Here is a 26,196-nt window from a genome sequence, read left to right as displayed (position 1 = left end):
CATTGGGACAGAAGACAGTTAACTGTAAACTGGTTTTATTTATGGAAAATGGAATGCTTCATCGACTAACATTTTAAATGGGGTATGAACAACACATTACAAAAACAAAGGAGTTCACATTGCAGTGAGCTATATAATATGGCAGCAGCTTAAAAAATTACACATTTACGGTAACCCATCGGTTACAATTAACGGTAACCCTGGGTAATAGAGAATTCACCTCTGTTGCCATCTCACATTAAAAAATTAAAACACATTCAGTAGCGACGGTTGAAACGAGGGTCATTGGGTCTGTTTGCTCTCTCCTGGCCTGCAAATCCTTCCCCTTGAATCCCTCCGCCATGCACCATCTGGCCTTGACTGCCACTCTGCATGAAGCCGCCACGCCTACAAAGAGATTCACACACAAAGTTTTCTTCAAAGTGTTTAAGTTTTCACTGCAATCTCGATTATCAAATTGATACAATTGGTGCCATTTGCGTTTCTTGTATGATTTTTGTTCAGTAAGATGCACCAGATAAAAATCATGGGAATATTTATTACTCACTGACATTGGATCAATGACAAATCACAAACGTTCTTGAATTAGTTTACTTTGCATAACTCCAAATAACTTTTGTTTTCTCACAAAAGATTCTGCTGAATAATTTAAACATGCAAAGGAATGACTGTTACAAAGGGAAGGGAATGGGAATAAAAAGGTACAAACCCCAATTATCCTTGATAAAGCTGCTTACCCTGACAGGCCTCCCCGATGCACTGCATGGCCTGGTCTGCCTCTACCACCACCTAGAATTAAAAAGAATGTTCAAGCATTCCCTTTATTATTCCCCCTATTCCAGTTTTGCTTTCTTTATGCTAATAATGCTCTATGTTTACCAGTAGAAGTCTAGCAGCAATTAGCAATAAAGCAGTAAGTGTACCTTGCCATCTCTCATGATCCCGTCCCATCATTCCATCTGCACTGCCCTGCCACGAACGATCTTTATGTCCCTCAAACTTTCGACCATGATCTCCCCAATCACGTCCATCTCTGGAAGGAAAGAAAGGAAGAAAAATCTTTAGGTATGTTTCTTACCAGTTTCATAGCATGCAGTGAAGCCAAACCTAACATCTCATTCATAAACATATTAGTATCCTTTACCAAGATACAAGCTTACCAATCCTGAATCTACAACGTTCAGCTGTTTAACCATACCTCAGTAATAAAGTTGCTGAACAATCCACCTAATGTAACAAATGAGGAAATAGCATTTCCTTAATCCTATTTATGCAACAGGGTATATTTGATGCACAATGACTTCTTCTCCGGGTATCCAGGCTGGCCATTCTGACCAACCCACTAATCAAAATTCAATCTGAGAACAATGTATGTTGTCATGTTCTGCAGAGTGGCTTATTCAGAGGAAATAGTATCTAATTTTAAAGTTAACAAAATGTTCAGCTTTGGAAGCGTTTTTAACTGGGTTGTTTTCCTGAAGGGAGTTAAATGCTCTTCCAGGCTGGTCCCTGCCACTTCAACTGAAAATCAGAGGTAAAACCCTACTGTGGAACTGACAAACGTGAATAGACACAGAAGTAACAAACAATAAATCTTAATATTGCGATAAAAGGAAGATTAATGAAGTAATTTCACTGAATACCTGCGAGTGCTTCAGTTATACAGTTGGAAAATCTTAATTCATACTGAGACTGGCATGATGGTTAAACAAGAACTGTCTGGGATTCCAGGTTTGTCCCATATTGGGTTTTCCATTAAGATTCTGGCTTCTCTTCCATTTAACAGTCTCAAATTCAGTCCATTAGCTAAAAGTTACTCACTCTTCAAAGAATTTCAGGAGCACCAGGGTCATAATCAAATTTCACCCTTAGAAGAGGAAGCCTTAAAGAGAACACAGGCAAAGCACAGCAACTCCTTACTATAGAGCTCCATGATGCCCAGGGGCGCTACATGTGTAAATCCATTGCACAGCCAGGAGAGAACAGACCCTCAGTGAAACTATTTGGAGAGAGGATTTACTCTGGTAAAACCGGTTCCCTACTATCACCCTTCAAAAAGTTCATTTGAAGTTTCAAAGAAGCGTGACCATTGCAAGTGCTGGTGAAAGACTGCCCTCATTTCCACATACTAACCGAGACTGTGGAGGAATCCCTCTCCCTTCACTCATTCTTCTGTCAGACCCATATCCACCCCAACTGTCCCGTGAGTCTCGTGAATGACGATCTGGTCCTCCATGGCGCTCATCTGCATAATGCTGAAAGATGAAGGGTACACGTTAGAATGCTGTAACCTGATCCTCAATTTGGTAAGAGCTGGTCAATAGAATTTACCCAATTCAATAACCTATCCATCAGTACAGGGCACGTTAGGATCGCAAGATTTCAGAAAGCCCATCTAGGAATGTCACCACTAGAGCAAAAATTTTCCTCTAAACAACTTCAAAACTTTTTTGCTAATTTCATTTTGGTCTGAAAGTTACTGTGTGAAATTAAATTCTTCCAATGACTTCCTTACTCACTTTTACCTCTATGTTGTGCCTTTGCATTTTCTATGCACCCTTTTGGTACATTTTACCATACCGAGACACTCACTAGTTGTGTTTATTGTGCCAGAGGAATTACTTCTGATGTATTTGTGTACCAGTAAATAGAACAAGCAATCAGATTACTCAAGTGTTTTCATTTTTACCTATTTAAAAAAGAAATTAAATTTTATATTGCATACGTTTTCCTTTCCTTATCTGCATTTCTTACACTAGTTCACTATAAATTAATCTGACATTCAGTATAGGAAATCAGTTTATAAAAATTAAGCTACTCTAGGCCAATATACCCAATACAACTCACCTGCCCATCGCGATCTCCCATCACTGTTCTTGATCCTTCTCTCCTGAAAAGGAGCAATTTGAATCAGAATCTTGCAATAACATTATTAAACTGTAACGTATACAAAGTATTTAGGGCTGTATTTTCACACAGGTTTCTGCTGGAATTGTAGATTCTCAATCTTTACAAAGTATCAAATTTCACCTGCACATATGGAAACTGTGAAACATTCTGGTCAGTCTCAACAGAAGAAGGTAAATAGAATATTCATTGTAGAGACATTTATCTTGTCTACATGTTAGTGTGAGCTTTTAAAACATTTGGCAACTTTCTGACTTGCAACACTGGGAATATATAAATATGAAAGAAACCAATTAGTCATGGGAAAAAAGTGCTGGGTGCTCACAATGCTGTGTCAGGGACTTTATGAGTCCTATTGCAATAAGTTTTGCTTGTAATGCTATTTCTCACATTTTGAACAAATTTGTTGGAAGCTTTTAGTTGATGACACAGTACATTCAAACACCTTATTTTGTAAGGTTTCTTCTGGTTACACAAGTTTCACAAGTAAACCCCACAGACACTTACAAACTTCAGCATGGAACAAGAATAGACAAGCTCTGAGGTCCTTTTTTAAAAAAACAACAACAGTATTTATCAAACAAATAGAGAAAAATGCCATACTAAATATATTATTGCCTTTACCTGATTTCAGGCAATGCAGGAAAACAAAACACTAACCTGTCCATAGAATGGTCTTGGTATCGGCCACGATCCCTGTGGTCATAATCATGGAAGCGATCTTGGCGGCTAAAATCAGAATGGTATCTGTCATCCATCGCCATTCGCTTTGCCTCTGGCCAGTAGGAGTCATCTCGCCTATAATGAAGTAGAGATTTAATACAATATTGTAGTCCAGATAGAATCATCTTTCTGTTTCGTTCTCTTCATCTCTAGTCTCATTTAATTATTACCTTTTTTTTAAAGATAAGCATAATTGTTTACAGGATAAGATATTTTCTTACAGAAGAGGAGAGGTGACAGATATGAGAAAGGAATACAGCAGAGTTGAGGCAGTACAAGTTATGAGTTACAGTACGTGTACACAGAATTACAAAAATGATATGAATTACACTGTTAATCAGTTCTGTCCATGTTTCTTTGAATCTAAATTAAGGAAATACATTATTCCATTTCTATTCTGTGATATATCTGAGCAGTTAATAATTAGATTTGATTATTAAAATCTGATCTGCCAAAACAGTATCTGAGTTTCAGAAAAAAGACTGCTTTGAGTTAACCTATATCAATCTTTGCCTTATTGTGCATGTGCTGAAACAAGAGAAGAAATATTTTCTTCTATCTGCATTTGTTTTAAGATTTTCTACAGTAATTTGTCCATCTGTCACAAGCCCTGTTTATATGAACTATTAGGGCAGGGCACGCTGGGATGTAAATCTACCTTGTACTAGCCTGCCATGCACTAACTGTGTAGACTCTGATGCTGTGCACTAAAAGTTCCCTACTGTGCTTTGATCTACCTGTCTTCAGTACACCTGGAAACTTTTAGTGGGCAGCAGCAGGATCCACAGAGACAGTTGGTGCATGGCAAGCTAGCACAAGGTAGCTTTACATCCCAGCGTGCCACACACAATCCCTCAGTCAACTTTTCCCTGAGGGCCTCTTAAAACAGACTGCCTGAACTCCTGTCAAAATGAGATTCCTATCAGCAACAGAGGGAGAAAGATAGATTGAAGTAGGTTTTTTGAAATTACATGGATCTTTTAATCCATGTAGGGATTTAGGGGAATTTACTATATTTTGAGTTTTCTCAATTCAGAGTGAACTGTTATAGGTAACTCTATGAAGAGTTTAATGTGTTTAAGAATGGTTACTGACTGAACTGTTTAATAGTGACAAGCACATTTTTGCATGTAATCTAGTGGAGCATTTGACAGAAAAGCCCATCAATGACTGTCCGCCTACGTAGTTCTCTCCGTGGTTTGGGACTTCCAGAGAGAATCTAAGGACTGCTAGCTTTTCTACTTGCATCAACAAACGGGAAATCATTAACTCACTGTATTTGGAGTTTTTACCTCCCATCTATGTCATATGGTCTTCTCAGTGCCGATCGCCGTTCCTGTTCATAGCGAAGTTGCTCATGCTGACGACGCAGCTCCTCTCTCTCTCGCTGTATGCGATCCTGTTCTCGTCTCCTTTCATGTTCTATGTGCATTCGCTCTCGCTCCAGGCGCTCTCTTTCCATCCGCTCTCGCTCCAGGCGCTCTCGTTCAATCTGTAGGCGCTCTCGAGCGATCTCAAGCCTGTCTCTTTCTTCTCGTTCCCGTATGGTTTGCAAATGCTGCTGTCTCTCCCGACGCTCACGGGTGCTATATAAAACAGCAAGGTAAAAGGCGTAAAGATTTAACCCTTCAATGCTGAAAATGAACTACAAAGCAAAAATAGGAACTGCAATAATCCTAGATTTGTGTTGGTTCCCTCTAACAGGCTACGGAGTATTCAGCACTGAGGATGGCTGCTCACCTGTAACTGGAGTTCAATTATATCACCGCCACAGTAGCATGCACATCCTCACAGATCTGAACATTAGGTGCGAGGTCAAGGGACCATGATCCTAAATGCCCTAAGTTCATTCCTATTACTCAAAATATCATCCAAGGACTGTGAAGAAGCAGGAAAGGAGGGTGGGTTAGTGTGAATCTGCAAAGGCTAAGAACTGAGTACCCTCTCTTCCCATCAAGAACTACCTTGGAATATCCACTGTTAAGAGGGCTGAAAACTGAATACAGAGTCTAATCTATTTAGATCTATGAACAGATACAGATTCTCTGGACTTATAAAAAAAAAATTACTAAAAACCATGCTGAAGTCTTATGAAAGGGGTTGGTTTTTTTTTCCCTACCCAGATTTAGCTTTCCCTAGATAAGCTGTGAAATTTTGCAAAGGATGGGAAATGGATGCACTGATTAAGATGGAGTAAAGATCAAGGAATTTAGAATGTGGACACAATACTACCTTTATCCTTTTATAGAACACTATGAAAGGAGTATCAGAAATAAATAAGCATCTGCACTAGGTCCCTCTCTGAGCTGAAAGGACACAGAGAATGCAGCTTTGAGGGATGGTTGGTAAACCATCATTTATATTTCTATACATAGAATCATAGGACTGGAAGGGACCTCAAGAGGTCTTCTAGTCCAGTCCCCCGCACTCACGGCAGGACTAGGTATTATCTAGACCACTCCTGACAGGTGTTTGTCCAACCTGCTCTTAAATATCTCTAATGATGGAGATTCCACAACCTCCCTAGGCAATTTATTTCAGTGCTTAACCACCCTGACAGTAGGAAGTTTTCGCTAATGTCCAACCTAAACCTCCCTTGCTGCAATTTAAGCCCAACTTTGCATACATGCATAACCAGCTTTTTTAAAATTTCAATTTACTTGTAAACTTTGAATGGTCTGACAAGGTTAGTTACCTAAAAGGGAGCTAAGATTCACGCTGCTAGATGGAATGAGTCTGGATCTGCCCCTGATTTTGAGACAGAATCTTCCTCTTAGGCACTTGCCTGAAAGCACTGAATTGGGTGGGATGGAATTGTTTTGGGGGATTTTCCTCTCTCTTGCCCGATCATGTGTGTGCCTGGAGCCAAGCAGCAGAGAATACTTAACATTAATTAAACCTATGTACAAAATGGAAAAGGCAGAGAATGACAATTTGAGCTAGGTTTTCACATATAGCTCAAATTGTCACCTCTGACTTTTCCATTTTGTACATTTTTTCTGTTTTCACATATGTTCAGATCCAAAGAGGGTACATGAATAACCTCAACAATCAGTGCTTTGCAGTCTCTTCTTGGGCTTGCGGCCTCCAGATGTGTGACCTGACAGTGGGCATTTACATGGGCAATGCTTAACTGAATAAAAAAACTATAGTTCATATACCAACGATAAAAGGACTATGTCCCCTTTAAATAGCTTTAGTGAGAAGTCAGTCACCACAGTTCTAAAAAGAAAAAAAAAAATTCCAAACAACTTTGCCATTGAACTTACCGGCGTTGTTCTGCCTCTCTAATTTTTCGCTGTGCTTTGATTTTGTCGAATGGCACAATACCTTGTCTCTCTTTGCTCTCTGATTTGCGGTCCTGGCTCTTAAGGCTCTATAGTAAATATAGAAGTTGATAAAGGCTTACTGGAGTGCATTTCTAAGAACATAATTATGATAACAGATCAAACAATACTCAAAATCCCTTCCTTTCACAAATAGTATGTCTGAGAGCTTAGTCTCTGCATGAATTTTTTTAACGTATTTATTCCTTTTATAAGTGCAGACAAAAAACTCACAAAAGAAACATGTCTTAGCTTGAGTGCAATGCTGGAGTTTTGTGATGTCAGCCATTTAAAAGCTATTTTACTAATGGGAATTTTGAACCCAAAAAAATTAAACTTACTCTCTCTTTTGATGTAGTTGAAGTTTTCACGCTAATAACAGGTTCTCCTTTGGATTTGTCCATTACTACTATCCTCTCTGCTCCCTTACTTCCTACACAAACCACAACAAAAGGAGATTACATAATATAATGGGAGCTTTGACTTTCAATGGCACAAGTCCTCAAAACGTGAACATTTTTAACATTAACCGCCTTTTCAAAATGCTGTTTCACAGAAATGACTTCTGCAATTTGTACCCATAACATAAAGTAACATTTTTAGTTTATCTTTGCTACTTTACAAACTGAGTTACACCAGGGGCAGATCCCTTGTAAGACTTTTAGATGCTACTTGATATTAAAGAGATATCAAAGTGATCAGGTACATAGTGAATACATTTTTATACAACTGTTTCAATTTCTAAAACCAACAGATACTAAATATGAAATGCACTTGTCAGCATAACCTGAATCATTCAATAATGATTGTTATAACAAAGAAACAGAATCCATAAACAAGATACAAGTTTTATAATTTTGGCAGTATCCATCAGATACTAGTTATGGTTAAGTGTTACTTACTGTTTAGTTTACTACTAAGTTATATTTGATTAAATTACCCACCCTGTGTGTTCACAAATATGTCAGGCATGGAGACATAAGAAGTTGAAATAGAAAAACAAAATCCTATGTTTTCTCATTCTACCCAGCATTTACTACGTAACGAGGGCGATGTAAAAGTCCTGTGTGACATTTTTTGACAACACATCCTATTTCTAATTGCATTCACTTGAAGTATCCTAACATATATAGCAAATAGTGCTTGTTTCTAAACTTCCACCCTAAAAATGGACCCGAGAGACATCAAGGCTAATAATAACATAGGTAGCTGTGTAACTGACTATTTCACATATGTGCATGTATACTCTATTTTTCAAATGATCAGTTCCACAAAGTCTTGACCGAACACCAGCAGCATTTCATCACCCAAAATTATGCACAATAACTCTGTTTAATAGGATGACTAAAACTTAGTCAGCTACAGCAATTTTTAAAAAAGCACTATCCTACCTTCCATCTTACAATCCCAAAAGATTTTACAAAACATTTAAATCATTTGGTTTGGGAAGACACAATTGTAAGCATCCACACGAATCATGCCTAATACTCTATAACAAAACAGCAGTTAAATTACCTGATTTTGTAGTCTTCAGTTGATCTGATGACCCAGACTTCAGCTCATCTTTATCCTTCTCTTCTTTTTCATCTTTTCCTTCTGCTTTCTTAGCATCATCTTGTTGGTCAGTCTTCTCATCCTTTTTAACACTGCCAGACCTATAGAAAATAAACTGATTTAAAACTGAAGGAAAAAACTCAACACCACATTGACAAAGAATGATATGAATGTGCAGAAAGTCTGAGCTAAAAGCAGCTTGATATAAATGTCCTTTTGCATATAAGGGATTGGCTTAAGTCTCTGGAAGAGATGCACATTATGTTCAATGGCACTGATACTGAAGATGCTAATTTCTCTGTTGGCACGAAGTGAAAAAGATCAGAACCTACTGTACAGCTTCAAAGAAGTTTTGGCCTAGCATAAGATCAAGATAACTGAACTATACGCAATAGGAAAACACACACTATGGTGTGCCTAATGCCACAGAAGATTCCTGAGAGAAAACATGGCAACCAAGGTCAAACTAGTAGGGTTTTTGTAGCATGGCTGCTGAACCCAACAAAACGGACACTATACAGTAGATGGGCAAAGCCTCTCATAAAATTAAGTTTCCAGAGGTGAGGGCTAAATTAAACAAAGCCAAAAACTAGTTATCAAATAGCATTTGACAAGAGAGTTATGCTTCAAGAAAACATTTAAAGCAGAGGACTTATCTGAACCCTCCTGGCTACTCTAAGTATTCCTAAAATGAAAAGCAGTGTGGCACTGACGAGAACAAATGGTGGGAACAGAATCTTGAACATCTGCTCTCCAACTGTTGGTTATCACAGTAGCACTAGGTAGCCCTGTTCCATGAGAGAATCTCTCATGTGTAAAAAGCTCTAGTACGGGAACATACTAAAGAACGGATCAGAACTCTGGAGTGGCGCTCTTTATAGGTTTATGATATTGACGTGTAGCAGGCTTTATTGCAGGCTGCCATAAGAAGATCTAGACATACCAAAAAGCCTATGACTGAGAAAACATGGGTCTTATATATGCCTAACCAGGCATGCAATTGAAATATCTGCACTTCACTCACTGTTAACTTTTATAATAGTATATTTGGTAATAAAGATCAGAAAGAACAGTCATTACGATAAAACATCAGAGAGCCCCCCCCCCCCCCCCCCAAAAAAAAACAACACCACACCACTGAACTGGAAAATGGAACTGAGAAATGCAACTGAGGTAGGGAGTAAGGTTCCAAGTGCATACAAGGGAAGTTAGCATTCAAGGAAAATAACCAATTTCTGAGATTTCTCCACCCCCAACAATAATCAGGATACTTCAAAGTCTACACAGGGGAGTCAGGGTGGAGACCTTTTAATGAAATTCAATCAGGGATTTATGTCTTCAGTGTTTTTTTAACTCATTTTTACTGTTGGTTTTTTTTTTTTTTTTTTGCTACTTAAGCCTTATTAGTTCCTAGATAATCAGATACAGATTTGATTTGTGACTGCATACTGCATACATTTGACCAGAAATGTGACAACGAAACACAAATATTGCTTCCATTCATATTCCTATTTTTGCATGCATCACTCCAGACCTCTTTGTGTATTCACCTTGCTCACTTAACACAGCTTTGTTTTTCCAAACAAAGCAGAAAATACCCCAAAAGAATCAAACTATTTTTCAGATATAGAATCTATAGAATGATACCTCTCACTGACAACTGTCTCCTTCTTCACTTCACTCTCTTTTTTCTCTGTAGGTTTTTTTCCAGCAGGTTCATTTTTTGCCTGAAATTATATTTGACAAACACCAGTTGAAACATTTCAGTAGTTTAGGAATTCTTAGACGGGGTTATTCTATCTTTTGTTGAGAATTATCACTTACTTTTTCTACAGAAATTATTTTTCCATGTAACTCTGTTTTGTGAAGGTGTGTAATACATTTTGTTGCCTCCTCAGCTGTAGACATTGTAACAAACCCATAGCAGCGAGAACCAGGACTGCGAGCATTGGTCACCACTTTTGCACCAACCACCTTAAGGAGGACAATTATAGTGTCACTCTAATATAAGTACACAACACACACATACACAGCCCATTTATAACCTTAAAATATTAGCTTCTTTCTCCCCCACCTCTTTTACCTACTCTAATGCAGCCTATCATACCTGGAACATCTGTTTTTACGTGACAAACAACTATGAAAACAATATCTTTTGGAACCAAGCATTGTAAGTGCAATGTTGCAAAAGTTCAACTGGTGAAAAGCAGACAATGTAAAATCTATTTATAAGAAATCCTCTAAAATCAATTAGCTCTTCTGTGCATCACCACCATCATTTTGATGAATGACAACAAGAAGAACAACGGTCAAGGGCAAGTGTAATTTCCACCCGTGTTGATACTAGTTCAACAATCTCCTAGGATGAGTCCCAATGTCAATATCAAAAATGTAACTTTTCAGTCATTGGTAGTCGTACGCACAAAATATTAACTCATTTTATTTTTTTTCAAATACAATTCAGTTTGAGAGATGGGAAGCACTCACCAAAAATACGATTTTAAAAAGCCTACTTATATGCAATTTTCAAGTACGCTACAGAAGACCGGGAAGAAAATGTTGAAACAGCACGTACAGATAAGTATTTCCATAAAAGCAGATAAAGTTTATACAGCACATTTTATACTGGGGGAATAAATCAGAAATTCACATAGGCTTCCCTTTTTAAAGTGCAGCTGAAGGTGGAATATGCTTTTAACAAACACATAATTTACCGCAGATGTACTTTTTCCTCTTGTAAGTTTAACTTTCTCCATAATTAACATTCCAAAGAAGAACGTGGATTCTTTTGTTTGAATTACCGTCACTGCTGTCAGATTATTCAGGCAAATACAAAGACAGCTGTCACCGGTAGTTTGGATTCACATTTGTGTCATTTCTCTAGAATCATCTCCTCCCAGATCATCAGATGAAATTTTGGATTAAAACTAAGCAAAATGAGTACACCTCGTTTTAATAATGTCGTTTGACATAGTTAATTTTCTTGGCATGAAATGCAATAACCGCATGCAATTCAAACAAATCCCCGGATGTGCTGAACTTAATTCATTTGATTTAATATAAGATCACAATATATTAAGTTTTGCTTTTTCTCAAGTTAAATTTGCGGAAAGCCATTGCCACCGCTTCCAGTGGGAACAGTATTTAAGCATTATCATCTGACAATGTCGTTTTAAAGTACACTACTGAACCTCTGAGAAAATACTTAAATATTCCCTCAAGTATGAGGGAAGTTACTAATGTTGGCATCCATCATCTATTAAATCAGCCCTTCCAATTTTCCTCTTAACGGGTTACGGGATTTAATTCAGCACACCATTAACAGCAGCATACAAAACCTTTTTTCAGGTGTTAAAGCCATTAGCCTAAATTGATTCAAACTAAAATCTGGAGAGGAAAGGATATTTTTTGTATTGGGTGAGGGACAAAATACAAAAGCTTAAATGGCTTAGATTAGTACATCTTATTTGCTGTTGTGTGCACCAAGAATATTTTTGACAATTTACGCTTCCAATTACCTGTACTTCATCTGTGGTACAGGTATTCCATTAAAATACTTTAAATAGCAAACACCAAGAGAAGAAATATCGTTAGCTAGTTTGGGGTAAAAGGATCAAAAACCTTACCTTTCCGTATTTGCTAAAAAGATTCTTCAAGTCTGTAGCTCTAGTAGTGGAGGCAAGTCCACTCACCCAAAAGTTTCTACCAGAACTGCTACTAGCGCGACCTAATTAAAAAAAAAACCCTCATTATTTCACCATAATTAAAAAAAAGCAATTCCAGTTCACATTCTTTAGTCACAGGTCAACTGAAATATACTGTAAAATTTACCTTCACTGATTGACATTCTTCGAAGTATATAGTACATTACTTTACAAACTAAATAGAATGGTTACTCACCTTAGATAACTGTGGTTCTTAAGAGATGTTTTGTCCATGTGGATCCCACTTATGGCACAAATATTCCTCATGCGTGAGAGATTGGAATCTTTGACCATTCAATCTAGACTCCTAAGTGCCTAAATCCCTTTAGAAAATGAGATTTAGGCTCATAAATTAGCAAGGTGTTGTGGCGCTGAGTGCAGCAAAACCTAAATACCTTTAAAAATATGGGCCTACGTGTCTTAGGAACCTAAGTGACTTAAAAAAAAATGGATTTTAGGTATTTCTAAGGTAAAATTTTCAATCACCTAATGCAGGGTATAATGGCTGTTAAAAGTATGGGTTGAGCTCCAAGTGGCAGCTTTGCAGATTTGATATAGGAAAACTTCTTAGGCATCCTGAAAAGGGTGTCTCGCTTTAGTTGTGTGGGCCTTGAGGCCCAATGGAGGGGGCCTATCTACTCATGGGTAACAAATTGCAATGCACTGAGAGACCCACTTGGATCCATCCACATAAGCATAGCCCTGAAAAACTGGTTCTACTAGCTGTTGAAATGCTTTACTGGCTTCCACTTGAGCTGTATTCTGCACACAGATCTTCCAGCTGGCAACTCTGCCTTGCAAAATCCCTATACAGATGCGGGTCTACTCTGCTCTGATTACCTGATGTGCTGTCAATGCATTAAATTGGGCTTGGGAGAGTTTTCAGCCACCTATGAAATGTCCTTGCTGTCCATAACTGAAACATGTCTTTTTATCAATCCTAGTACCACTTGCTTACCAATTTCCTTAGGCTTCTGAGTGGACAAATGTCCTCCTTAACTGGGTGCAGCAGATCTTGATCTAGCTATCTGCAATTGAACCAACAGTTGCTCAGTTTGGAGATATTTCTCTTTCAGTCTCTTAGAACTGCTCTAATATTCCTTTCAGTTCCTTTACCAAATGCAGGTTAGCTTTAAAAATTTTATTAAGATGATGTTAAAAAAAAAGTGAACAGAGTTTGAGGATAGATGTTTCTGGTTATCAGGGAATAACGTACAGATTATTGAGGGTGCAAAGTCTGGTTTAAGATCAGGTGGCATAAGGAATACATAATCTGCAGTATCCTTGATTGGGGGTAAAAGATTGATGGGTCAAAGTACAGGCATTGAGATATGAGGGTATGAAGTTCATATACTAAAGCCCTTCTCTTCTCTTGACAAAGTTCTCTTTTCCAAATCAGGTTCTCACTTCCAACAAGAGTTGTGCACTGGAAATGTTTCTCTGTCGACCATCTGGACTAAAACCCTTGTGGATCCTCAGTGTGGTTAGCAATGATTTGTGCCAACAACCTGGTCTTGTATACAAGAGTCTAATTCTGCATCTTTCTCTCCAGCTCAAGAATTTTTTGGACTAATGCATGTAATCTGCTCAGGTATACAGGCTGTTCTCCAGTATGTTGATCAGTTTCAGAAACTGAGCCTTAAGCTCTGATGCTCTCTCTACTCTTCCATATGCCTTTTCAAGACTCTTAAAAACAGTCTCCAGCACTTGCCTGGATACCAGCTACTATAGCTATCCTCACTGCTGGGGTCAATGCATTCTCAGTGATATCCCCTCTCTTTATCTTGTCAGAGATTTTAACACCTTCCATAAATTCTCTGGTTTGAGCTTGCCAGGTAGGATAATCAACCCCTCCACTGAGTCTGGGGGACCTGTCCGAAAAACATTTCAATTTAAAACTTTACATCTGTCATTCTGTCTCTCATTGGCAGATTTCAAAACCTGCTCTTAAGACAAAGATTTACAGCAGGAACAGATGCTTCCACAGAATGACTACCTGTTAACCCTCTAGTCTGTCAGTATCAGATCCTCCATCAGACTGTTCAGGATCCCCATGCTCATTGTGCTGGGAATCTGTGAGCAGTTCTAGTGGATACAAGTAGCACAACCCTATGGTGAATAGATATCACAACCCATTTCTTCACTAATCTGTATTTCACACAGTCTCTCCCCCTCTGTGTATTATGGAGGCAAGATCTGGACATTCACAAAGCATATGAAACTGTTCTCCTTCAAAGCTCTGTATATCAATTACCTGACCATATGCCCACCTATCAGCCCGCCTTACTGCTTCTGTACTATCAGTATGAGACACATCACTGATGAGAATGGGTGTGTAGGAATTCAGCCCAAATGTCTGCAAGTATCCATAATGCTAGACAACAGAATCAATACAGTACATGCACACACATATACTACCACTCTAATCTCTTTGACTGAATGATACTGATTGTCTCAGAAAGAGAAATCAGTTAAAACCGTGCAAGGCTCAAGTCCAATTTTTGGCACCATTTGTGTAACAGGAAGGGGGGCAGATGAAGAAATATTACATATAACTATTACACTCCCCTTTTTCTTGCACCTCAGCATAACATTTTTCTGAAGCACAAGCCAGAGTTCTCTCTTTATGCATTATGCAGTTAAACCTCATGGCTATTCTATGTAAAACCCTGAACAGCTGTTAACTGTTCCCAGTCAGCTTCAAAGAGAGTACTATACAATTTCTTAGTAAACAAAGAATTAAGACACAAAAATATCGTAAACAGTATTTAGAATACTTATGAATATTTTTAAATAAAGCCTTTTAGAATGTAATAGAAACATCGGTAGATTTACAAACTGTCCCATTTTGTTGCTGTTATATGTATTTAAATGTAAGGTTTCAACATAACATTTGCACTTCTATACTTTAGCACGCACATATAAACAAAACCCCACTGATCCTATTTCAGAGGATTTTTCAGTCTTTATAGTGTGGCCCTAATATGTATATCATCACCTGGATTCTTCAGAGCTTGAGAAGAATGGAAAAGAATAGCGATATTGCCAAACACACCAGAGCCTTGTCAGCAAACAAAAATCTGTGAATCCTTACAGCTAGAAGGATTCCAGCCCCTGGATTAATAGTTCCTGATCTCAGTTGTTGGTGAAATAGAAATCTGAAGCCTATAACCAAAGTGGTAGAGGTACAGGGGTCAACATTTAAAATATCTATCCCCTGCATTTCTCTGAAGCGCTCACTCTATAGGGTACTATCTTTCGCCCCACAAACCCAGCTAAGTCAGGTAAGAATTTACAAACCTTTACCTCACTGAGCTCTGCTCTGTTCTCTCTCAGACAAACCCTCCTTTTAACCTCCACCTCCTCCCTCACCTAAACTGCGATTGGCACAGCTCTCAACTAGTGAATGTGTGGGACCTGAACAACTGCTCGCCCTAAATGAACGCTACTCCCGCAGCTTCAGAAGCAGCTACTGAGCATGTCTATTAATGCCACATGTGCTTCTGGATGTCCTGGGTCCTTCCACCGGCCCTTGGGTCTCAAAGTTTCGAAGGAAAGAATCCTGGAAGGATCCTGGGCTGGTATTTGCTTTGAGGAAAAAGAAAGCATTTGATGTTCTTGTGGGCAAACAGGTATACCATGGGAGGGCTCTATTTGCAGAATAGAGGCTTTAGGATGGAGTCCGTCAGCAACTACTAATGGTTGGCTGAATACTGAATGTTGAGGCAATTATGCCAAATTGTTTGTTCCTGGTAGTTATCCTGTAACGATGGCACTAATTCCATAGCTTGATTGTCTCCTGACAAAGAGAGGATGAGTTGGCACCCTCCTGCCTACTGATATAAATTACTTTACCGAGGTGTTGCTGTACTGTGGTTCTTTTCAGGAGCACCAGAAAAGCTCTTTAAGTTAGTCAAAACGTCTCGAGTTTCAGCACATTGATATGGAGTAAGGATTCTTCCCAGGACAACACGCCTTACATTTGTAGGTAGTTTAAATGGACCAGAGACCTGCTATGGAGACACTTGTAATCTTTATCGCTGTGGGAGGAGAGGTGCAGGAATGGTATCTCTTCTTTGCAGCCTAACTAGGGACAGGTCCACGAGTCCAAGGAAACTACTATACGAGCTGGAAACACGAGGCAAATATTTGTATTTGGTGGGTTGGTAAACAAGACTTCAGCCAGCCTCGAAGGTGAAGACTTGCAAGAAGTGTCACATGAGTGCATAAGGCCATGTAACTTAACAGTTTAAGAGATTCTTGCTGTTGTTGCAGGGTTTCCCTGAGGATGAAGATCAGGGATATGACAGCCTCAAATCTGTCTTGAGGAAGGTATTCCTTTGCTGTATTGGAATCTAGAAAAGCCCCTATAAAATACTATGGACTGGGTTGACCAACCTCAATTTGGAGGATCCAGAAAAGCCGAACAAAGGGTTTGCTGACTCTGTCTCAATACTGGTAAGGAGACTTAGCACAGAGTCCCTACTTACAAAGGCATAAGAATGGCCATACTAGATCAAATCAAAGGTCCATCTAGCCCAGTATCCTGTTTTCCGACAACAGCCTATGCCAGGTCCTCCAGAGAGAATGAACAGAACAGGTAATCCCGTCCCCCATTCCCAGCTTCTGGCAAACAGAGGTTAGGGACATCATCCCTACCCATCCTGGCTAATAGCAATTGATGGACATATCCTCCGTGAACTTATCTAGTTTTTTTTTAACCCTGTCATAGACTTGGTCTTCACACATCCTCTGGCAAGGAGTTCCACAGTTCGACTGTGCATTGTGTGAAAAAATACTTCCTCTTCTTTGTTTTAAACCTGCTGCCTATTCATTTCATTTGGTGACCCCTGGTTCTTGTGTTATGAGAAGGAGTAAATAACACTTCCTTATTTACTTTCTCCACACCAGTCATGATTTTATAGACTTCTATCACATCCTCCCTCTTAGTCGTCTCGTTTCCAAGCTGAAAAGTCCCAGTCTTATTAATCTCTCCTCACAGGGAAGCCATTTCATACCCTAATAATTTTTGTTGCCCATTTCTGAACATTTTCCAATTCCAATACATCTTTTTTGAGATGGGGCGACCACATCTGCACACAGTATTCAAGATGTGGGCGTACCATGGACTTATATGGAGGCAAGATGATATTTTCTGTCTTATTACCTATCCCTTTCCTAATGACTCCCAACAGTCTGTTTGCTTTTTTGACTGCTGCTGCACATTGAGTGGATGTTTTCAGACAACTATCCACAATGACTCCAAGATCTCTTTCCTGAGTGGTAACAGCTAATTTAGACCCCATCATTTTATATGTATAGCTGGGATTACGTTTTTCCAATATGCATTACTTTGCGTTTCTTAACACTGAATTTCATCTTCCATTTTGTTGCCCAGTCATTCAGTTTTGTGAGATCTTTTTGTAGCACTTCGCAGTCTGCTTGGGACTTAACTATCTTGAGTAGTTTTGTATCATCTGCAAATTTTGCCACTTCACTGTTTACCCCCTTTTCCAGATCATTTATGAATAGGATTGGTCCCAGTACAGAGCCCTGCGGGACACCACTATTTACCTCTCTCCAGTCTGAAAACTGACCATTTATTCCTATCCTTTGTTTCCTATCTTTTAACCAGTTACCAATCCATGAGAGGATCTTCCCCTTTTATCCCATGACAGCTCACTTTACTTTTTTGGTGAGGAACCTAAGGCACTGAAGAGGTGGAATCTCTGGGAATCAAAGTCTCTTTTTGGAATCAGAGGAACGTCTTTCCAAACCCAATGCTCCCTATATGAATTGTTCAAGAAGGTAGAAATAGCTACAGAGTGATGAGTTCTGGTGGGAAAAGATCAGCATATCGTCCAGAATGTGGCCTTCAGAAAAACAGATAATACATTAAGAGTGTCTATCCTTTAATGGAATAAGTCCATTTGGCTCGATGTCAGCGTTTAGGCTCAGCCACTAGGTGAAGAGGTGCCAAAAGTAGGAGTCAGAAGGAGGAAGAAAATGTAAAGAAAATGAATAAGACTGCCAAAAGGGCAGAAAAGTGTCCTTAAATACTTACAGCAATTACTAATATTTACAGAACTGATTTGATGAAAGGGTGCCAGCAGGCAGACACTGCCAAGTTCTGTTTTATTGCTGGAGTGGTCAGAGCTAACAGAGAGGCAGTTGGATCCGCACTGCCCTACATACCCTTCAATGGGGAGGTGAGACAGAGGTATAAGGACATGCACAGGCAATGAGCTGACACTCCTGGGTGAAAGATCATGATCTTACTTGCATATGGTGTGTACATGCCCCATAAGTGGGATCCACAAAGACAGATTCCACGAAGAAAAAAGAATTTGACTGAGGGAGGCACCCTTTGAAGATTGAAATGGAAGTGTACAGCTATTGCAATTTAGATTTATATGCAATTATTAGAATCCTTATTTTAGCAAAACAGTAGATTATATATAAATATATGAAACAAATGTATCAAACTGAGTAGAATTATGAAAAGCTCTTCACCCAATGAGGTGTCCATAAGCACCTTCACTGGCTGAAGGACGTATTTGCCACGTATTAAAGGTTTTCTTTGAAGTCACTGTTACAATTTGTGGGATACAGTCACCTGATATCTACAGAAAATGATTAAAACAATAAGCTTTCCATGGTACACACTAAGTATTTTTTTAAACAATGGTTACATAATGCAGATAGAAAGACAAACAAATCTTGCAATCATTTAAATCAATAACAGCACTTCCACTGATTTCAATTATGTACATTTACAATAACCTACTCTGCAAAAAAGGCAAAGAAATTACACAAGTTTTACCAAATGAGTCCTAGGATGAAGATTATTTTCCTTTACAACATACCTTTCTCATCTTTTGACACTGTCTTTGTATCTCTGTCCTCCTCAGGGCTAAAGACAAAAATTAATGTTAATCAATAAGGAAACAAAAAGGAAAATTAACTCTAAATTATGGTATTAAAATACCTACCAGAAACTAGTTGAGAAACAAAAGACACCTTTGCAAACTTGTATTAAGAAATCTGACATGAAATAAGGGAAGTCAGATTCTTAAACTTATGTCTGGCAGAAGATAAAAATAAGAATTTAATAAAACAACCTTTGAAGGTTGAGGAAAGGAAGGAAAATCAAACCATCAGTTAAAAATTGCACAAGAAGAAATAAAAGATTCTTTAGGAATAGACTACAATTTCATCAGTCTTGCTGGCCAATTGAAGGAAACAGCTTACTTGCATCACTTAATGACCAATAAAAAAAGATAGCATCTGGTCTAAAACTGAGAAAAAACAAACCTCTTTTTCTGATCACCGCCCTCATTGGTAGAGGACTCTTTAGTAGCAGATGATTCTTCAGAATTAGCTTTGTCTTCTGTTTTCTTGGCATCTTCTTTACTATCTTTGATTTCAGGACCTGCATCTTTATCCGCTGTTTCCCCACTAGAGGCTTCCAGATCTTGTGATGGTTTGCTACTCTGATCACTTATGTTTTCTACTACTAAAGATTCAGAGTCCATTTTCTCTTCATCTATTGTCTGTTCACTTGTCTCCCCTTTTGCTACAACTAAATGTTTTGCTTCCTTCCTTGAAAGATCTTGTGCTGACTTGCTGTCCAAATCTAAAGCATCTTCCTCCGACTGACTGGCAGCAAGAGCGTCCTCTTCCTCTGCTAGCTTTTTGCCTGCCACGGCGTTACTTGCTTCTTGTGCATATGGCTGCTCCACTTCGGAAATTTCTTCTTTAAGTGGTTCAGATTTACAAGTTTCCCCCAAAATCTCGAGTATTTTCTCATTTTCTACGGATTTAACAGGAATAGAATGGCACAAGATTTAATCACCAGGGAAATAAAGCAATCACAAATGTGGAACTGGCATGGCTGCCACACTAACACCAAGAGAAGTTCTAAGCTACACAGAGATTGGAAAACCCTAATGTACACAATATTAAAGTTCTAAACTATTTGCAGCCTAACAAATTATATTAAGCCCAAATGTTATAGGGAAGAAAATGCCCCCACAGATTTAATAAAAACCTTCTGGCTGGTCCTTGACATTCTTCATGAAATTGTTCAGTTCTGGTTCTTCTCAATTTAACTTCCACAATCCAAGATGTTTAACTGAATGTATCAATGCACTGAAAGTTCAATTTTCTAATTTCTGTGAAATTCTTTTAGCAGACACTCCAACATGAAAACTGGGACATCTTCTGATGTATATTTTCAGTCCAGAAAGTGAATAGAATCTGTATGGAATTTCCATGAAGAAACTGTCTTCTTTCTTCTGTATCCAGTTACTAATTTTTAAATTTTAGGTCCCTACAATGGCTTTATACTGCCTTTTCTGCTCTACTAGTTAAAAAATTAAGATACTCTGATATCACAAGATCTGTTTCACATGTAGAATCTTTAGCTTTTAAACTGAAATTAACTTTTCTAGATCCATTTACGTAGTTTAGGAGGCTTTTAAATAACCACTTTATGTCAGTGAAAATATTTAAATGACAGACATTAGTTCACAGATCTGGGGATATGATTGGGTTTCCAATCTCTATGATCCTTGCATGATCTGGATTGTCCACCATAGGAATAATGCAAACTATAACATTGCATTTTTTGTTAAAGTAACTAGTGTTTTAAAAAGGGTTAGTTGAAAAGATGGGATTACATTGTTCTTTAATAGTACCTGGCTCCAAGGGTGATTCCTCGATTTTCTGTAAGAAAAAAAATAAAACATTGCAAACACTTTTATAAACCTAATAAACTGAGTCTAAATTACAAAGATAGAATTTTAGACTATTTGAAGTTACAGTAATTCAGATACTGTATTTAAAACTGGCTCATCTAGAACCATTTCAAATGACTGTTTATATAAATGTGTATTTGCTTAAACAAAACCACAAAATAAATCAAAACTACCTGAGTTCAGCTACATTTGTTGTGTATTTCTAGCTAACTCAGGCCTTATCTACACTATGGACTTTACAGTGGCACAGCTGTGCCCTGTAAGGTCTCCTGTGTAGCCGCTCTATGCCAGCAGGAGAGAGCTCTCCTGCTGGCATAATTAAACCATTCCTAACGAGCAGTGGTAGTCATTTTGGCAGGAGAACATCTCCCGTGGACACAGCGCTGTCCACACTGGCGCTTTTGTCCATGAAACTTTTGTTGGTCAGGGGTGTGTGTGTTTTTTTCACACCCAGACCGACAAAAACTTTACCCACAAAAGTGCTAGTGTAGACAAAGCCTCGGAATACTAAAGGCATTAGAAAGAATATTTATGTCTAACATGCCAAAAATAATAAATATGGAGAAAACATATTGCACATTTGTACTAACCATTGTAATTCACAATGATGAAAAAGGAAATGAAGTGAACTGAACATCAGATTATGTAATGTTAGCATTAATGCGGTATTTTTTTGTTTCCTCTCTAAAAGAAAGGAAATCAAAACATGTACAGCGGGAGTATTTCAGTTATATTGGTGCCTACACAAAAGGAAGTTAAAAGTGGTTTTAGTTTGGAAAGTTTATTTACAACTCAAATAGTAGAGGATGATGATTTCTCAAAGCGGGCAGCAAACACTGGCAGATGTGCTCAGTTTATAGATATGAGCAAAGGTAGTGTCCAGACTCCAAAATAAGTAGGCACTGCCTTGCTGTGACCACACTGTCATTATGACTTTATTAAGCATCACAACATCTATACTAAATCATAATATGAACTACAATTAGAGTAAAAGAGTTGAGTTGAGTTTTATTACGTTGAGAGGCTAACTGGCAATTTACTATGTAGGATTGAAAATAACCCGCAGTAGAGCTAAAATTTCAATTTACCTTCATGATATTTAAATCAGATGAGGCAGCATCTACGTTGTTTCCAATTTCCTCACAGTCTTCCTGAAAGATTGAATGGAAAATATTTCACTCCTTACAAAAGATTAACTACAGCTTTACAGATAAAAACCTACATAACATATTGGAAGGTAGGAGAAACAACACTACTTTATCTGACTTTCCCAGGGAGATAGCATTGGTATAAATATTTACCAATAGTGAGAGGAACTTTTGCTCCCAAACCTCAAAATACTACCCAAGAACGCTGAAAAATGTCAGGATAATTTTTCTAACAATTTAATGAAATTTTCATCAGCAATAAACCATCAGTTTACAATGGTCTTGTGCACTTAAAAAAAAGCTTCTGATCTGAAGAGAAAATGTGTTAATTTCTTTGATAGCTTTAAACATTATGTCTCATTGCCTTGCTTCTCCTGTTTCTAAAGGGAAAAAAGTAATCTGAATTTGTTAACACAGGACTCATACTCCGGGTTTTTTGGAAACAAAGCATGTCCTACAAGTAACATTCTTGGACTCTGCTGAGAGATGAACAATAAGATGCATCCTTCAAAGCCCCACTATATGATTTAGAGCAGTTTTAACTTGTAGAATACCAGAGGTTTTGCCTTCCAGATTAAGGGGCCAGCACTGCAATGGCAGAATTTAAGATGTAATAGTAATGTTAGTACAAAATTGGCATTCCCAAAATAGAGGAACATAACATTAGGGAAACCCTGAAGTGAGCAAAATATTTAAAATTCTGTGTCAGCCCAGTGAAAATATACTGTACAATAATGCATATTTGGGTCTCTCACAAGGCTCTCAGACATACAAAGGTACAATTTAAAAGAACGAGAACACAGAATTAGGGCAAAATAGAATACGCAAAGACTTAAAACCCAAATATTTTTAACAAGGACACTATTTACATAGAAGGTGTGGAGGAAATGAAAAAAGTCTGACCTCCAAATTATTTCCATTAAGCGGAAAACTAGCATGCAATAAATAAAATTTGATTCCTGACATTTAAGTGAGGCATATTATCCACAATTTTCAGAAATTAAATATATGAAAAGTCATATCTCCAGTTACCTACCTCATTTTCTGTAAGTTGGTCTGGAAGTTCTTTCATTTCTGCATCAATATTGTCTTTACTATCAGACAGTGAGTCAAGAATATTATCAGCACTGTAATCCTCTCCACAGTCTACAGCACTGCCATTATCTATTTCAGCTTCATCTAACACACTAATATCCATCATGTCAATATCCTGCAAGTTATCCAAACTTGCTTCAATATCCTCCTGTAAAAAGAAAAGAATAGTTCTATATTCATTGTGGCTTGAAAGCAACGCTCTTTTAATCTTCATCATGGTTTCACATACCTGTTCATCTCTAGAGTTTTCCTCCAGTCCATTGTCTTCAATGCCTTCTTCTGGTTTTCGCCCTGAAAACAGCATTATTCAAAGGATTAAGAGCAATATGTTCTTCAGAATACACACCCTCTTTGCTAAATTAGCTATTCAACCTTGAGTTTGTTCCAAAAATTAATCATTAAGACCCTGATTCTAGCCTGCAGATAATCTGGACTGTATTTACCACGACACTGTCATTAAATGGCATCAACTTGAACAAGTGTAGTGTGTCGAATACCTGGTTCTCCAACTAAAACTTAGGTCGACCTAGCTATGTCACTTGGGGCTGTGAAAGATTTCACACCCTGAATTCTGTAGTTAGGTTAACCTAATCCCCAACGTAGACATGGCCAGGTTAACCTAGCAACCATCTCTCGGAGAGGTGGATCAGCATCAACAGAAAAACATTCCATTGATGTAGGAAGTGTCTACACTATGCACTGCTGCAGCATCATAGCTATACCACAGATGACTATTTAGATTTCCCTACATCATTCTCTCATCCCTATACCCCTCAATAAAAGGGCAATATAAAGATACATTTTAAAAAAAGAAATTTTAAAAATCAATATAATGAACAGAATCGTAATATTTCGCTTTTTCCATTTATGTCCTGCTCATCTCAAAAACAGATTAGTCAATTATCAGTTTATAATTTAGATCCCAATATTGCAAGCAGGCCCACGATATCACTTTGCAGGATCAAGGTCTTTAGGACATGGATCATGTTTAGCTATGTCTGTGACTAGACAAACTTATGATGATATAAATGTTAAATAGTCAATTTCACTTTCTGGTTCTCAAGTACTACCATAATGGATATACGGACAACTGGCCCAATGCAATTTCAGAAAATGCATGCCCCAAGCCAATTTTTGAGGTTTTGAAACCACACAGTTTAATTATGAGTAAATTAATTCCTTTCAGAAAAGGAGGGATTTCTTTCTAAAACACAAACTCTGCTAAGGGGGCTTTCAGAGCAGCTGTCTCTCCTATGCCTGGCACAATCCTGTATTCACTGTCGTGAGTGCTAAAAATACACTTGCAATTTAAGACCATGTCCACTTTATGGTTGAAAGTGTACTAACATAAGGTATATTTGAACCTCATAATACAATTTTAAATGGTCTTCATTGGTCAAGGAAACAGTGCTAAGCTTAAGTTGTTGATAGCATGATTTCAGCTGTACATTAACAGAAACTGGAATGAAAAACAGAAAATTACAAGTAATCTTAGAGAAAACTAACAAAAGAAAGAAAAGCAAGACTATGTAGACACAAGTTACTTGTGAACCAGGAGTGTCAACTGTTTTGTACCTTTGCTAGTTCTCTTTGGTGTTCTTTTATTGCTAACTTCTGAAGCCACTGGCATTTCATCAGGGTCTCCCCCTTCTTCCTCAATGGCCTATTGGAAACAGAGAAAGTCATTTTTGGTTTGATGAGTTTTCAAGAGCCCGTTTCCATTTTCCCAATATCATCTCTCATATAGGGGAGTCAGCTATTGGCCATCAGTAAACAGCCGGAGTGAGGAGGAGCTAGATCAAGGTGCACTGCTCACCATTTCCCAGAAAAACCAGAATACAATCAGCAGCAGGACATTTATTCTGTAAATGACAGCATCATATCTAAAGGCTCGGCAGATTACTTAGTAACTTTGGGGGGCAGGGACCAGCTCTTTATGGGTTTGGACACAACCTAAAACAGGTGCCATTGGACTACAAATGGGTAACAACGTTTCCTCACCCACAGTCTCGTGGGAGCTCAGCGAAGGGATAGAGGGACAGCAGCACCACAATGGCCCCAAGGGGCTCAGTGAAGGGTGTGCACCTGGGAGAGAGGGGGGCTAAAGGCCCCAGAGAAGGGGGTGGGTCGGGAGGAGGGGCTAGCGGCCCCCAGAGAAAGGGGGGTCCAGAGGGCGGGGCCAAGAGAAGGGGGGGTGCGGAGGGCGGGGGGGTCCCAGGAGAAGGGGCTAGCGGCCCCCAGAGGAAGGGGGGGTCCGGAGGGCGGGGCCCAGAGAAGGCGAGGTTCGGAGGAGGGGGTCCCCCGAGAAGGGGGTGGGTCGGGGCGCTAGAGGCCCCCATGAAGGGTATCCGCACCAGGGGCTGTGATGGGGGCAGTCAGCGGTCCTAGGAGCGGAACGAGGGGCCTGGGCGGACGCGCCCCAGAGGCCCAGCTCCGCGGGGAGGAGTTGAGCGGCTCGAACCGGGCCTGGGTTAGCGCCATTTTCCCTCCCGGGGAGAGCGCTCCGCCGGGCCCGGGACGCGCATGCGTCCAACGCGCCTCAGCGCGGGGACAAAGGAGCCAGACGGAGCGTCCCCGCTCGCCCCCTCCCCCTCCCCCGCCTCGCCCCGCACCTTCCTGAGCCGCTCCATCAGCACGCTCTTGTTGCCGCCGCTGTCCAGGTTGCGGCGCTTGAGCTCGGCCCGCAGGTCGATCACCCGCAGCTCGCTCAGCCGCCGGGTCTCGGGCTCCGAGCCGGGGGGAGCCGCCCCGCCCAAGGGCGCAGACTCCCCCAGCCCGGCCGCTGACTGACTCTCCGCCATGACGCCGCTGCTGCTCCGGCTCTCACGCGCGCGGGACTAGGCAGGGGAAAGCAGCCAGAGCCGCGAGCGCCAGCACAAAATGGTGGCGAGGCCGAAACGCACTGGGGGGGAGGGCGGGCGCGGCGCGCAGGCGCAGTAAGGAGGGAGAAAGGGGGATGCGCAGGCGCACGAGTTTCAAG

The 26,196-nt window shown here is 39.4% G+C and overlaps 1 protein-coding gene across 2 annotated transcripts; it reads right to left on the bottom strand.

Annotated features, from left to right (window-relative positions):
* Positions 1-18: 18 nt before the first annotated feature.
* On the bottom strand, positions 19-26,166 carry LOC101953748 (scaffold attachment factor B1). Of its 2 annotated transcripts, none has more exons than XM_065578407.1 (21): positions 25,829-26,166; positions 24,792-24,879; positions 23,446-23,507; positions 23,158-23,364; positions 22,062-22,124; positions 20,914-20,941; positions 19,529-20,027; positions 19,081-19,127; positions 12,137-12,237; positions 10,335-10,484; positions 10,158-10,237; positions 8,472-8,611; positions 7,298-7,389; positions 6,900-7,006; positions 4,923-5,216; positions 3,568-3,705; positions 2,848-2,890; positions 2,134-2,255; positions 924-1,033; positions 710-789; positions 19-387 (listed from the first exon to the last, which is right to left on the bottom strand). In XM_065578407.1, the coding sequence occupies exons 1-20, from the start codon at positions 26,015-26,017 to the stop codon at positions 734-736; spliced, it is 2,616 nt and encodes an 871-aa protein (XP_065434479.1). In that variant the 5' UTR covers positions 26,018-26,166; the 3' UTR covers positions 19-387; positions 710-733. The 2 variants fall into 2 exon arrangements, with proteins under 2 accessions (XP_065434479.1, XP_065434478.1); XM_065578406.1 differs by having other exon boundaries at positions 738-789.
* Between the last annotated feature and the right edge of the window lie 30 nt (positions 26,167-26,196).

Source organism: Chrysemys picta, chromosome 25, assembly GCF_011386835.1.
Source record: "Chrysemys picta bellii isolate R12L10 chromosome 25, ASM1138683v2, whole genome shotgun sequence".
NCBI classification, from domain to species: Eukaryota; Metazoa; Chordata; order Testudines; family Emydidae; genus Chrysemys; species Chrysemys picta.
This window is presented reverse-complemented; position numbering and strand designations above follow the sequence as displayed.

Excerpts from the sequence above, each read along its gene's own strand:
- LOC101953748 (XM_065578406.1), bottom strand. The coding sequence starts at position 26,017 with ATGGCGGAGAGTCAGTCAGCGGCCGGGCTGGGGGAGTCTGCGCCCTTG. Across the intron at positions 19,128-19,528 it reads GGCGGTGATCAGAAAAAGAG|CCCTGAGGAGGACAGAGATA; the intron begins GTTTGTTTTTTC and ends TTTTGTCTTTAG. Across the intron at positions 8,612-10,157 it reads GAGACAGTTGTCAGTGAGAG|GTCTGGCAGTGTTAAAAAGG; the intron begins GTATCATTCTAT and ends TATTTTCTATAG.